A 15,193-nucleotide genomic window follows, 5' to 3' on the forward strand; every position below is an offset into this window, starting at 1 on the left:
GAAACCTCCAGGAGGCCCCGTGGGTTTCACCGGTGACGGGCTGATAGAAGCTAACCGCAAGCGACTTACAACTGTGTTTGTTTGTTTATCCCCCCTGTCCCCAGGTACGACCCGGGCCCCTCGAGACGGAGAGGTCCCAGGGGTGGATTACAACTTCCTGTCGGTGGAGGACTTCCTGGAACTCGAGGACAGCGGCACACTGCTGGAAATAGGAACGTATGACGGTGAGGATTCGTACCGACGCAGGTGTGCCGATTCTCCCACGGGCACAACGAGCGTAGCGACGCGACGCGCGCGTCCTCCTACATGCAGGCGGGCTGTAAGATTGTCGCTCGGTCGATTCAGATTATGCCTGTTCGTGACGGGGGGGGGGGGGCGGTGCGTTCAGGAGACAGCCGGTCACTCCACATCTGCCCCTCTCACTCTGATTAGGACAGCGCTAAGTCTCGTACCGACACAAACCGTGCTGTGTAAACATCCGTGTGTGTGTGTGTGTGTGTGTGTGTGCGCTTTGTGTTTGCTCCAGAGCATGCGTGTGGTGCACGGCTAAGTCGAGCCCGTGCGTGTTTGTGTGTGATTGTGCGACGTTAATCTGCTTGGCACTGGTTCCGCTGTGTGTTGGCACGTTTCTGCCTTTCACGCGGGCAATGTCAAATAGCCGTCCACAGGAGCCCGTCCACAGGAGCCCGTCCACAGGAGCCCGTCTCCATCCAGACGACACTATTGATTCATTAATACACGGCTCGCGCGGTCTATGGATGTGCGATTGTTCAATCACATTGGCAGAGCGCTGACGGGGAACATCAACACTCGTGGCTGAATAGAAAATGTTCAGGAAGTAGTTTGGCATTTTGGAAAATATGGAAGTGATTTGCTTTGTTGCAGACAGCTGGAAGAGAAGATCAATAGCGATTACGGATTAAACGCGATGGGAGGAAACGTTGGACGAGCTGCTTGCTGGATTTTCTTGAGAAAGCTGGATTAGCTATTTCCGGTCCGAATGCTAAGCTATGCTAACAGGTTGTTACATTTAAAAGCTTTAAAACATATGGCAAACAAAGAGGACATTTAACTAATATTAAGAACATTCATTGGGATATTAACGACAATAAACAAGTAGAAAACACAGGTCAAAGAACAAAATAGCGGAAAGGTTTTAGATTCCCAGAAGGTTTCTGCCTCAACATATTTTTAAATCCCAGAACTAAACGTCTTCAAATCTCCCCAGGACAGTTTTTAGGGTCCAGCAAGGCTCCACCTCGATTAACCTTCTGGTCCCTGAACGAAACGCTTTGACTGTCAGGCTTTGTATCGACCGACAGACATCGAAGTGGCTTCAACTTCTCATGTAGACGCCTTCACCCACCTGGCGGGTTCAAGAGATCCATTTGCATCTATGCTAACAAAGGCAACGAAGCCACGATCCACTCCTTCCATTCTTTCCTTTCACAATAAACAAATACCGTATGTAAAGTACCTGTTGACCCGAGGGAGCAGAAATCCCCTCATAGGATTCCGCTGAAGTTCTAGCAGCTCTGGGACCGTTTTCCTGCAAGAATTTATTTGAACTTTTCAATTTGAACAATTGCTGACTGTCACAGTCTGTCACAAATCGACATCGACGTCGATATGCACAGTTTCCATGAGGAATGTTTAGCATTTTTGCGTTGCTCATTGGTCACGTCCCCGTGTGGAAAGGCCTCATCTCTGGTCAGGATTCCCTGAAGGCTCACATGCTCTGCGTGAGTCCCGCGGGGGCCACGGGGGCCTCTTTCTCTCCTATTCACAAAGAGTGAATGGGTACATTATCGTTACCATAACGATAAAGAAACGTGTTTTTTTGCTGAAACCGTATCAGTCGAAAAGAAAGCTGCTAAAACAAGCGGGGTTTTTGTGAGCCGCTCCATTGTTTAGTGCTCGGTCGGCATTCGCAGTCCAGACAATGCAGCTCAAACACCGACTGGAACTCTCCTGCTCTGCTCAGCTTCCTCGCCTCCTCCCGGCGTCTTTTCCCGCCAACCTTTACGCCCCCCCCCCCCTTTCATTTATTTTTCTTAAATCCCCTCTCCCCTCTCCCTGTCTCGTCTTGTCTCCCTCTGCGGGCTTCTCTCTCAAGCATGCTAATGTCCTCCTCGTTGCCTAGGTAACTACTACGGGACCCCCAAGCCGCCGAGGCAGCCCGTCGGCGGGACAGTGATTGCCGGCCATGCCGGCTCCCAGCAGTCCACCCCGAAGCGCACAAAGTCCTACAATGACATGCAACACGGCCGCGTAGTGCCTGCTGACCACGACGATGACGACCAGGCCTCGGAAATGAACAACAGTTTTACAGGTGAGGGGCGTCGACCTCCACGCCGACCCCCCCCCCCCCTTGTGTGTGTGTGTGTGTGTGTGTGTGTGTGTGTGTGTGTGTGTTTACCACCCTCCGCGCCGCTCTGTGGTGTCTGCCGGTTACATCATGCCTTTGTGGTTCCTTTTATTTTCTTTTTTTCCTCCGTGAGCCTCTGAACACCGCCATCTGCCTGCGAGGAGGGGGAGGGGGGGGGGGGGGGGGGGGGGGGAAGTAGCATCCTCTCCTCCCACAATGCACTTGTGTTCATCAAGTGTTCCCTTTTTCCCTCTGTACATCTTGGCAGAAGCCTCCCCCTCACCTCCCCCCCTCCCTCGCCTCCCCCACACATCCCCCACCCGCCCTGCATGTTATGCTCAATAATTTACATGATCTTTACAAGATCAGTGGTTCCCAACCACCGGGCCGCGGACCGGTAACGGTCAACAAATGGTTTCCTTTTGTCCCTTGCTGCTGAGGAATCTGCCCCTGCTCTGTTTGGCGGGTGGGAGGGGGGGTAATTAGAGAGTGAGCATGTGTGCTTCTGTCACCTGTTGTCCTCTTGCATGCGCAGGTCGTAACCCCCGGCTTTTGTTTCTCCTTCTGTCCTCGTCGTCCCCCCCCCCCCCCGCGTGCCGTGACCCAGGTTCTCTAGTGCGTAGCCTCTTCCCCTCTCCTCTGTTGTGCGCAGGTAACCCCAGCGACCAGGACGAGAGCCGCGGCGGCGGCGGCGGCCCCGGCGCCGCCCTCCGGCCGTACCCCGCCCGCGACAACGCTCCCTCCTGCGGTCTGAACAATGCGGCCGCCTGCACCGCCGAGAGCGGGCAGCAGACGCTGGCGGAGCCGCAGGTGTCCCCGGAGGAGCCGCAGGGCCCGCTGCCCGACAACTGGGAGATGGCGTACACGGAGAGCGGCGAGCTCTACTTCATAGAGTATGTATCAGCGAGGCCGCGGCGCCGCGCGCTCACCTTTCTCCTCTGGAGCACCTCACGCCGCAGCTCATTTTGGTGTTTTTTTTCCTGTATTTTACCTGCACAATTATCCCTTTTGTTCGTCCAGTGGCTTGTCTCCCCCCTCCCCCTCCCCCTTGCCTCCCCCCCCCCTCCCCACCCCATTATTTGGTTTTTTTAGGCCTCCCCAGCCAACCTGCCCAGCCCTCTGGGTGCCGCTGCTTTCCTGTTAATCCCTGCATGTCCCGATCTCTAAAGGAGATCACGTCCTGACTACCTCCACCTCTCTGTCCTCTCCGCAGCACGGCAAAGACACGCCACCCGGACACGGCTGTGTGTTTTCAGAGCTTGTATGTTCATTTCTGCTATCACCGATTTACAGTATGTTCTTGTTTTTTTTTAAACGATCGAGGTCGAGAAGTCGCGGTTGTTTGAGTCGGCTCCCGCGGGCTCGTTTGCCCCCCCCCCCCCTCCTCCTCGCCGCGGGCGCCTTTCTGTCCCTTCTGTAAACTCGCTGACGCGGTTCACTTTCTTATTGGCTGCTGTGCTGGTTTCGTGTGTCTGTTTGACGCCTTGAATGACCCCTGACCTCCTCCCCCCCCCCTCGTTGTTGTCTTGTCTGTTTCCTCTCAGCCACAACACGAAGACCACGTCGTGGATGGATCCCCGGTGCAGAGACAAAGCCTCGCGGCCGCCGGAGGAGTGTGACGACGATGGTAAGCCTCCACCCGTCGCCACAAAGCAGGTCGCCGGCGCCGCCCGAGGCCCCGCGGCCTCCTCGGGGACGCGTTCGGGTGTAGTGAGTAGTTAAAAAAAAAACTAAAAACAAGACAAATGATTTCCAAATAAACACATTTGATGAATTCCAAGTCGTGTGGAATTCTCAGATTGTAGAATTGCTCCATCAAGTGGTGAGAACGTGTTCATGTTCAGCTTTAGAAACTAAGGAGTTTTCTGTCTTCCTTTCTTTCATCCCTGGACTCCATCCCCGTCCCACCTGTCCTCGTCCCACCTGTCCTCCATCCCCGTCCCACCTGTCCCGGTCCCACCTGTCCTCCACCCTACACCCCGTCCCACCTCGCCTCCATCCCCGTACCAACTGTCCTCCACCCTCCATCCCCGTCCCACCTGTCCTCTACCCCGGTCCCACCTGTGCTCCACCCTCCATCCCCGTCCCACCTGTCCTCCATCCCCGTCCCACCTGTCCTCCACCCTCCACCCCCGTCCCACCTGTCCTCTACCCCCGTCCCACCTGTCCTCCGCCCTCCATCCCCGTCCCACCTGTCCTCTGCCCTGCATCCCCGTCCCACCTGTCTTCCACCCCCGTCCCACCTGTCCTCCATCCCCGTCCCACCTCTCCTCCACCCCCGTCCCACCTGTCTTCCACCCCCGTCCCACCTGTCCTCCATCCCCGTCCCACCTCTCCTCCACCCCCGTCCCACCTGTCCTCCGCCCTCCATCCCCGTCCCACCTCTCCTCCACCCCCGGCCCACCTGTCCTCCGCCCTCCATCCCCGTCCCACCTGTCCTCTGCCCTCCATCCCGGTCCCACCTCTCCTCCACCCCCGTCCCACCTGTCTTCCACCCCCGTCCCACCTGTCCTCCATCCCCGTCCCACCTGTCCTCCGCCCTCCATCCCCGTCCCACCTCTCCTCCACCCCCGGCCCACCTGTCCTCCGCCCTCCATCCCCCTCCCACCTGTCCTCTGCCCTCCATCCCGGTCCCACCTCTCCTCCACCCCCGTCCCACCTGTCCTCCGCCCTCCATCCCCGTCCCTTCTCTGTCTCATGGTGTTTTCGTTCTGGAGAAGAAGGGATCCATACGGAGGAGTTGGAGACGGATCTCGGTAAGATCTCATCTGTTTTTTTAACGTCAGCATGTTTATTCCAGACGACCTCGCACTGCAACGACGCGCTGGCAAGAGTTACATCGCAAACTAGCGTCAAAAACTCCACCTGTCGAGACAAACTCCACGTAGACGACGACATTTTAGTTTTTTTTCTAAAGATCAATGAGAGAAGAGGCTCAACCTTCATGTGGATGGAATTAAGAAATACTGTAAAAAATTCAGTTTTTAACGTGCAGATTCACCAGACTTCATCTACGGATGAGAGCAGAATGCTGTCAGTTATTAGTTACTGTGAAACTCATGGACGCGCCGTGGGCGCCAATGTCGGGCGTCAATGGAGAAAAATGAAGGGGAAAAAATAGATTTGATGCGCTTTGCAGTCCGTAAGAAAAAGCATGATGGATTTAATAATTTCATTTGATCATTTTCTAGTTTTTGGTGCCGGACCGAAAGAGGACTTGACCTTTGTGCAAAGTTTTGTTTATTTTCATGCGTGGATAGCGTATTTCTAGTAAGAAGAAGAAAGGAAGACTGACTAAATCAATTCAGCTTTATTACATTGTGACTCATCCAATTCGGCACTGAAAGATTTGCTGAAATGTTTTTCTGTTTGTTGGAAATTGGAGCTTCTTTGGGGCATTTCAAAAGTTAGTGGTGTTAATGTGTTGGAACGGCAAAATAAGCAGAAGTGTAAACTAAAGGGCAAGTTTCACAAGAACAAAAACAGAAAGTTGATGATGGATTGAGTTGTGTTTTACTGAGACTACGTGTAAACAAATCCGTAATTACGACACCAACGTTCACAGATGATGAAATCATGTGATGCGAAATTAAAATCGGTGTCCAATATGACTGTAACTGTACCCTGCAGTGTTTTTTCCTATTTCTCTCTCTACTTTATAAATGTTTACCTATGATGCGGTTCTGTCTCGATTTAAAGGGCCCACAAGGACTCAACCAATGTTATGTGTTCGCTGCTCGCTTTGCACGCGGGATGGAGTTTCAGTCTGTAACCCCATCGCGGAAAAACCATTAAATCCTCCATCCTTATGTTTTGGATCATTACCTCTTACCATTACCTGACCGCGCAGGCCTCTCCTCCCGCTGCAGCGCTGCACGCTCGCGGACCTCTCGTGGTACTTTTTCGCCCCTTTCGTGCACCGCTGAGTGACTCGCTGAACCCACTGAACTCAACCCACGCCGACGCGTTTACTCTGCGCCTTTCTTTCACTGTGCAGCAGCCGTCTCGCTTACGCGTGTAGTGTCACAAACACAAGACTTGAAGCCTAAATTGTGTGATTATTGACTGTGAAATACAGCCTCACCCCCCCATCACCCCCTCCATCACCCTCACCCCCTCCCCCCACTAGAGTAAATAATGTCTTTGTCTGACATCGGATACGGTGAGGAGGAGGAGGACCGAGGTGCCAACGTCTTAATGGGGATGTGTCGGTTTAATAGGCCTCGTCTGTTGTGTGTGTGTGTGTGTGTTTGAGTTTGTTGTGCTTTCTCACGTTCCGGACCGGCCGCGTGTGCCGTTGTTGACGCACGGCTGTGCAGATGTTTTAGCCGTGGTGTAATTAAGGTGGTTGTGGACCCGTGGTGATTTAGCTCTGCACGTCTTGCTAGATATTCATAAAACAGATAAGTGCTGCTGGCAGAATCCTCTCCGCTTTACAACCGAGACATTTTACGGGGGATAATTTAACGAGTACAAACGACAACTTTCCAAAGTAAAAGACAAATGGTGCGAAAAATCTGCGCTCGTTGTAGTCGTATATTTCTTGGCATTTGGTTCTGTTTTGCTGTTTTGGGGGGATTTACGGGAGACACACAGAGGGTTGTTCCCCCCGTGTTGTAAACACAGAAAAACAAACTCTTATTGTGAAGAAGAACATCAGCCGCGGGCCGATTCTTCGGTGCCACATTCACAGATGCTAAAAATCATCCGGAGAAATGTGGCCGCACTCAATCCCTCAGCAGCTGGAACTTTTCAGAGCGAAGAACTGGTGAAAGCGTTAATCTGCTTTTAATGCTGTGTTGCCCTTTTTGTGTTTTAGAGCTGCCTCCGGGATGGGAAAGGATAGAAGACCCGGTGTACGGCGTGTACTATGTAGAGTAAGTTCTGCTCCTCTTTGACACTGAAATGTAGGCCTATTCATTGATAAAATCAAATCAAACTTTTAAAATGATTTGACTTTATTGGCATCTATAGTGATTATTTGCACAGGAACCTTTAAATTATTCCGAAATAAATATGATTTGCTTTTTAATAAACACGCCGGGCTCATTTTAAGCTGCATTTTACTTCCCACGATGTCGTTTCTCTTCGCACCCTGATGACATCACTCCTCCCTCCCTCCGCTGTCCCAGTCACATCAACAGGAAGACCCAGTACGAGAACCCAGTGGTGGAGGCGCGGCGTCGGAAAATCCTGGAGCAGCAGCAGCAGCAGCAGCAGCAGCAGCAGCCGCAGCCTCCAGAAGGTGAGCGGTATATTCGAGGTTCGTTTCCTGCCCTGGCGCGGCACCATTTCTTTCTTTCTTCATGTCTGTGAGTGTCAGTGCTCTCCCGGGGTTTGGGCCAGACGGCCATGGAAGTCAATTTCTGTCGCCCTGACGCAACAAATGCACTAAATGCACATTTGGAGGAGCGAGTTTTACCAAAATAAGAGCTGGCCCGAGCCCCGGGGTCGTCTTTTGGTGTTTTAGGTTTTTATTTGATAAGTCATAAATGCTGTGCATCATTCTGTATTTGATCATTTGATTTGCTTTTTCATGAAACGGCTAGAAAGAGATTTTTAACTTCAGCCCAGCGGCGAGAGAGACGTGAGGAAGCCGTAAAAAATAGAATATTATTATTTATTTATTATTAGAATCTTGTATAAATGAGGCCAGGAATGATATCTGAGACAGCCCCTCTTAGGTAGTAACGTGTAGAGAGGAAGAGCTTCTGAGTCTGAGAGCAGACTTATTTAGAGAAAACGCCTTTACAGCTTTATCTTGATTTGAAGCTGCTACACGGCAGAATGGTATAAAGATCCACTGATGTCAACATGAAAATGATTAAGCATTAGAACTGCTTCAACTGTTTAACTGCGTCGTGCATGTGAACACGCGCTGGGGGGGGGATCCGGTGTCGATGACCTCCTTGTGATCGTGTGTCCTCAGAGTGGATCGAGGAGCACTCGTCGGCGGCGGCTCCGCTCGCGAACTACGCTCCGAACCACCTGGAGACCTACAGGGACCCGCAGGCCCCGCCCACTCTACCTCCCATCCCCGCAGGGGCCAAGCGTAAGTCCCCGGGTTCCACAGACACTGTGTGTGTGTGTGTGTGTGTGTGTGTGTGTGTGTGTGGAGGATTTTCTCGCGTCAACGTGGACCGTGTGGTTTCTGCGCCGCTCTGCAGGGGGGAAGCCTTTCTTCACGAGGAACCCGGCGGAGCTGAAAGGAACCTTTATCAGCACCAAGCTGAAGAAGAGCCGCCGCGGCTTCGGCTTCACCGTCGTCGGGGGCGACGAGCCGGATGAGTTCCTGCAGATCAAAAGCCTGGTGCTGGACGGGCCCGCCGCCGTGGATGGAAAGATGGAGACAGGTGCAGCACGCCGCCGCTGACCCCAGGGGGCGCTGTTTTCATTCAGCACGCCTCGCCACAGACCACATTGAAAGGAATAACCATTAATGCAAAGAGGAGTTGAGCTGATATTTGTACCGCTTTGTATTCACATGCCGTGTTTTACAGAAGTGACATCATTTTAGTCCTTACTGTTGCTCAGGCTCTGCTGCATTGTGGGTCCATGCAAACCCGGGTCGGTGGAAAGCGCTTAAAAGTCCTTCAGGCACAGTACGGCGATTACGGAACTTTAAAGTTCTTGACCAACCGTTTATTTGTTACAACGGTGTTGTTTTTAAACCTCTAACTCCACACTCTTACAAATAAAGCTGCTAACTAGAACCATGTGGGTTCCCTGAATCGTCCCTCTGGCTCCTGGTTTCTCAGGGTTCCAACTAACTGTCAAGAGGTTCCTCCTGGGAGGACGAACCCTTTTGGAACCCTTGTCCTTGATGGTCTCAGCGGTGACATCGTTCTCTTTGCTGCAGGCGACGTGATCGTCAGCGTGAACGACACCATCGTGTTGGGCTACACCCACGCGCAGGTGGTGAAGATCTTCCAGTCCATCCCCATCGGCTCCATGGTGGACCTGGCCCTGTGCCGCGGCTACCCGCTGCCCTTCGACCCCGACGACCCCAACACCAGCCTGGTGACCTCGGTGGCCATCGTGGACAAGGAGCCGATCATCGTCAACGGGCAGGAGGCGTTCGACTCGCCCTCCAGCAAGGCCGGGCCCGCCAACGGCGTGAGGGAGGCGCGCTCGCACAGCCCCTCCGAGGCGGCGTCCAACAGCTCGCACGGCTACTCCAGCGACGTGGTCAACCTGGCCTCGTCCATCGCCACCCAGCCGGAGCTCATCACCATCCACATGGAGAAGGGCGACAAGGGGTTCGGCTTCACCATCGCGGACAGCCTGACGGGGGGAGGCCAGCGGGTCAAGCAGATAGTGGACTACCCGCGCTGCCGCGGCCTGAGGGAGGGGGACATTCTGATGGAGGTCAACAAGAGGAACGTCCAGAACATGAGCCACAATCAGGTGGTGGACCTGCTGAGCAAGTGTCCCCGAGGCAGCGAGGTCACCATGTTGGTGCAGAGAGGTACGTTGTCCACGTCGTCCGCTGTAGGGACACGATGAGGGGGGGACGGGGGGGACAAGGGAGTGGGCGGCGGGGTGAAAATGTCTTTCGAGAGTGGATGGATCGAACGAGGACAGGCGGTCCATGAGCACGCGAGTGGGAGGCCGGGTGAGGAGGTGAGATGGACGAATGGCTTCCATCTGACGATTACAGTAAAGCGACGGGGATGAGAAACAGGTTAGGGATCACGTTGTGAGAAAAAGTGTCGGGGGATTAGAGGAGAGATTTGCTGAACCGCTCCGGAGGTTGAGCGAGGGGAGCGCGTGTGAGCGGATTGCGCTATAGAGGAGGAGGAAGAGGAAGAAGAGGAGGGACACGGCCGGAGGAGAAGAAGCCTTAATCCGTCCATCTGTGACTCATCAATCCGCGCTGTCCGACTCATCGTTTCTAAGTCGCGGCGCCGAGCACGAGGTCGCACGGCGGATCTCACAGCGAGTTATAAGGAAAAGACGATTCAAAGGTTTCTTTGTCGCCAGCATGCGGCTGATTGACACTAGAATGACAGACAGATCAGAGAGAGGCGGGATCTAAACTGATCGAACTGGGAAGTAACATAAATATCTGCGTAATCCACAGCTTAATGTCTGCATTTAGTAACAGACGGACGGGTTTTAGACTTTGTTTTCTAATACAAAGAAAACCGTGCAGGATCTCCTCCCGCACAGGAGGCCGTTACTCCTCCATCTTGTCTTCCCGCCGTTGTTGCCATGACAATTGTGCACAGCGCTCCTGTCCCCTGAGAGCAAGAGAGAAAGAGAAAAGGAAAAGACGGAGACGGGAAGCTGTAAAGGGGTGGAGGACTGAAATGTGATAATAGCGGAGGGATGTCATTGCAAGTAGAGAAAACAACCGGACAGCAGGACGATCTTATATATATTTAAATGTGTGTGTGTGTGTGTGTGTAATAAGTAGAGCGCGGACAAACGCACACCGGGTTGGCTCATCAAAAGAGGACATTACTCATGTATGGAAGCTGGAGGAAGGACTCTGTGTGGGTTCTGCAGAGACCCACCAAGGCCGCAGCTCCCAGCACAATGAACCGCACAGCGATTCACTGCAGCTGCACCCGAGGAGGTTGACCAACCCGCGCCCAACTTCTTCTTTTCTGTTTTCTCTCACTTCGTCAGAGTAGCAATGAAAAGCATGGCAACGCGAGACAAACTGGCGTGAGCTGGTTCTTCCCCAGTGAGACTCTTGGTTACGCGGTAACGGTTCAACCTTGAAGCGTGATGCGTTTCTGGCATGAACGGTTTGAGGAGGCGGGGGCCTCGTCCGTCATGGCCCCTCTGGTTGGAAGGTTTCCTTCGTCCACTCATGAACTGTTGAGATGTCGAGCAGAGCTTTTACCTTCATTCAAACCCTTCGGCAGAAAAAGGCGAAACGCTCCGTGCTTTAATAATCCCCCCCCCCCCCCCCCCCGTGTGTGTGCGTGCCGATGCTACATACGTGTGGCGTGCTGCTCACGTGCTCCTTCCAGCGAGCTGCTCATGAATGTTACATGCGGGCAGATTGGAGCTGAGTTACACGCGTGCATTAACGTCACGCTGCCCGCCAGAAGGATTAAGCAGATTTATTAAGGCCTGCATCGTAAATCAGCTGTTTCAGCTGACACCGTCAGGGGGTGAAGGGGGGCGGGGGGGAGGGGGAGGGCGGGGTGAAGTTGGGTGGGGGGGGGGTCGAGCTGTATGTGTTCCTTTATTTACCGTACGGCCGCAGCTACATCTGATTCTTACGTGCTCCGCGCTGACCCCGTTGACCCCGTTGACCCCGTTGACCCCGCCGACCTGGTGGACACTTTGAGGTTTTTCGGGAGGTCGGTTCAAAGTGAAAGGCGATTCTCGGGCTCCCGCTCGGCGGTCCCGGGTCGCACGAGCTGCTGTCGGAATGGGGAGCACTTCTTGCGAGTCCGTCCTCGGTCACACACACACGCACAGACGCACACACACACACACAGACGCACACACAGACACACAGACGCACACACAGACGCACATCAGCACGTCAGCAGTCGGGATGTTCCACTTCCTCCAGTAACTGGCACCCCATAATCCGAGGGAGGGGAGAAGGGAGGGAGGGAGGGGGAGATGAATTATGAATCGTGTAGAGAGAGCGGCTTTGCAGCATCAGAGAGTTTTAACATTTAATGATTTTTTTTTTTTTTTTACCCTCTCTGCCGGGAGCCACGAGAAGGATGCTCGCGTGGCGTGCCCGCGTCCTTCCATCGCTGCTTCCCGCCGTTCTCTGCGCCCGACGTGAAGAACGGCGCCTTGTTAACAAAGTACGCGGCGCAGAGAGAACTAGTTGATCGCCGTGGCAACGGCAACTCTTTGTCCCGACGCCGTTTGTCTATTTTCTATTTTCATCCGCGCTCACTTTTGTCGTGCAGTCGGCGGCGTGGAAAAAAAAGGGAGCGGCGGCGCATCGGGAAAGGAGTTCCTCCTGGAGAGAGATGCAAAGTGTCAGTCTGTGTGTGTGTGTGTGTGTGTGTGTGTGTGTGTGTGTGTGTGTGTGTGTGTGTTGAACACGTCTGAATGGCAGTGCGTGAATGTGCCTCCGGTGGAGAAGCGACATGTTTGAAGGAGAAACCCATTAAAAGGAGGCAAATGTGGATGATTCCTTCGCTGAGAATCCTCCTCCTCCACGACAACCGGCTCCCAAGTATTAATACTTTATGAGCACAAATGAGATGGATCTTTCTGGTGACTCTAACAGTTAACTCACACAGTGTGCGCGTGTGTGTGTGTGCGCGCGTGTGTGTGTGTGTGTGTGGAGGCAGAAGCTCCAGCTTCCCCTCTTTGATTCCGCGGAGCGGCTCACTGGGTAACAGTTGAGATTCAGCCGGAGCGCCGGTGATGGAGACGGGCGGGAAGTAGACTGGAGGAGAGAGAGCGCGGAGGCGTGGGACGGGATGGGGGGGGAGGGGGGTGTGGGGTTATGGAGGGGGGGGGCGGGGGGGGGCGTTTAGGGGAACAGCCCTGTAGCTTTTTGACCAAACTGCAGCATAAGTCAGTCGGTCTCATGCAGAGAGATCAGTTGCTCCTCCGCTAACAGCACGGGTGGGAGCGCGGAGCGGAGCATCGGGGGGGGGGGGGTGTGGCGGCGGCGGGGGGGGGGGATCACTTAGATTAGCGAGCAGCCTAGCGCAGTGTGTTGCTCAGAGAGGGAGAGCAACAGAGGAGGAGGAGGAAGAGGAGAGCAAGTCGGGGCCAGTTGCGTTCCGCTCTGCAGCAGGAACAGGGGTCCGTCCGTCTCTCCCGGAGGTTTTTTTGTTTTTTTTTTGTGTTTTTATTTATCTTTTTGACCAGTTTTTTTTTTTAGGGCCGGGTGGGGGGGGGGGAGACAAGGGAAGAGCACCCCAATTCATTAATGCTCTCTCTGTCTCTCTGCCGATGTTTTGCAGGAGTGGTGCCGGCCAAGAGGAGTCCAAAGCTGGTGGTGAGTACTCTTCTTTGTGTGTGCGTGTGCGTGTGTGCGTGCACGTCAGCTCCACAGAGTTACAGGAGCGCTATTTAAAGAACAAAAGAGAGACGTGATATCTGACTCTCGCTTTGCAGCGACGCCACCTTTTCCTCTTCTTTCTCTTCCGTCACTTTCTTCTTTCTTCTTCCTCTCGCTTCTTACCGCCGCGGTTCAAATCCACGCCAAATCCAGACAGCGGCTGTTAGGGAGGACAAACCGCCAGAAGATGGGAGCGAGAGAGAGGGAGGCACGAGGCTCAGATATGGATGAGGGGAGGGATGGGAGGGCAGCGGGGAGATGGTTTGTCCCACATCAGTGAATCAGTGAGATACAGAAGATGCTGTGGAGCTGCTCTGGGGGGGGGGGGGGGGGGGGCACGGGGGAGGGGGGGGGGGGGGGGGGGGGGGGGTCGGTGACAGAGCTGGAGGCCAAGCGAAGGAGATCGGGGGAAGCTGGAGGAGAGATTGCAACAGATGTGCAGGACGTGTGACGGACGAGAGGAGAGACGAGGGGCCGTTGTTGTGAAGGACAAACGGCTGCTGGTGTTTGACGTCTCCTCTCGACCTGTTTAAAGAGTCACTAATGACGCCGGATGAGAGCCCCCCCCCGGGGTCGGAGGAGGGGCGGGTGCTTGTGTAGAGGTGGGTGAGGGGGGGACCAATAGCGGCGTCACTCGACTGTCGCTTTGGATTAGCTTTCCGGTGAGCGAGTCGCTGGGTCTTGTCAGCGGAATGTCAGAACGAGCGTTTTGCCTCCAAATTAAAGGTCCCAGTTTACTCCCATTCACCCCCCCTCCCTCAGTAAGGCAGCCTGGCTCATCACTGGGGGGGGGTTTGGCCTGTCGTCCTGTCCCAGCGAGTGATGAGACAGAGACCAGCCGATGACCCCCCCTCCCCCCCCCTCCCACCCCCTCCCGGCTGTAACAGCATCTTCTCAGCGAGGCTCATTTTTCATGCAGCCTTTTGCGAGTTACGCTGTTTATATCCACGATCCCAGAGCAAACATTACAGAGTGAGCAGCGGATTCGGGAAGCTGGTATCCATGACGACGGGGCCGCAATTCAGAGCATTTTAAAAACGCTGCAAATCGACCAAAAAGATGAATTATTTTCATTGGAGATTATTTTGAAAAAAGAGGATTTAATGATTAAAATGTAAGTTTAGTGGATTTCCCCACAGCTTTATTGTGTTTACAGAACCGGCCACCGTGTTTGGGTTTTGTTGGCAGGGAACGTTTCACCGGACTTAATATGAAAGATTAACGGTGATTATTTTAATTCGGGAGTCGTATTAGAACCGAAGTGTCGAGAGCGAGATATTCTGATGACATTGGAGGCTTTTTCTCCTTTCATCTCTCTGTCCTCCATCGACACGTTTCCTCATCTCTCTCCTCCTGCATCTCGCCCTCACCCGTCCTCTGACCCCCCCCGAGCACACACACACACACACACACACACACACACACACACACACACACACACACACACACACACACCCTCCGCTCACTCTGCTTTCCGTTTCTCCGCCAGCACCAGTTGGAGAGGAAGGACAGCCAGAGCAGCTCCCAGCACAGCGTGTGCAGCCATCGCAGCGCCCACGCCGACTCCCCCGGCCACCCGCCCTGCGCCATGCCCGGAGAGGCCGTGGGCCCCACCCCGGCCGCCCCCACCCAGCCCCTGCCGGGCCTGCCCCCCCACGACCCCGCGGACGGCACCCTCACCCTGCAGAAGAAGCCGGACCCCTTTAAGATCTGGGCGCAGTCCAGGAGCATGTACGAGAGCCGACGTGAGTTTTCGGGGCTTCGCCGGGTTCACGTTTGGCGGGTTTGTCCCGCTGGGGACTTCGTGACGTGAGGGCGAA

General features: G+C 54.3%; 1 protein-coding gene across 1 annotated transcript in view; it reads left to right on the forward strand.

Moving 5' to 3' along the window:
- LOC120828932 (membrane-associated guanylate kinase, WW and PDZ domain-containing protein 1-like) overlaps positions 1–15,193 on the forward strand; it is a 58,139-nt gene that overhangs the window by 36,772 nt on the left and 6,174 nt on the right. Inside the window, exons 3-14 of the mRNA XM_078086142.1 lie at positions 105–224; positions 2,144–2,332; positions 3,021–3,261; positions 3,913–3,995; positions 5,089–5,124; positions 7,188–7,245; positions 7,501–7,613; positions 8,298–8,420; positions 8,536–8,721; positions 9,228–9,836; positions 13,276–13,310; positions 14,863–15,182. Of these exons, the coding sequence (XP_077942268.1) occupies positions 105–224; positions 2,144–2,332; positions 3,021–3,261; positions 3,913–3,995; positions 5,089–5,124; positions 7,188–7,245; positions 7,501–7,613; positions 8,298–8,420; positions 8,536–8,721; positions 9,228–9,836; positions 13,276–13,310; positions 14,863–15,182 (2,113 nt within the window). The remainder of the gene's footprint in view (positions 1–104; positions 225–2,143; positions 2,333–3,020; positions 3,262–3,912; positions 3,996–5,088; positions 5,125–7,187; positions 7,246–7,500; positions 7,614–8,297; positions 8,421–8,535; positions 8,722–9,227; positions 9,837–13,275; positions 13,311–14,862; positions 15,183–15,193) is intronic.

This window comes from Gasterosteus aculeatus, chromosome 2, assembly GCF_964276395.1.
Source record: "Gasterosteus aculeatus chromosome 2, fGasAcu3.hap1.1, whole genome shotgun sequence".
Taxonomy (NCBI): Eukaryota; Metazoa; Chordata; class Actinopteri; order Perciformes; family Gasterosteidae; genus Gasterosteus; species Gasterosteus aculeatus.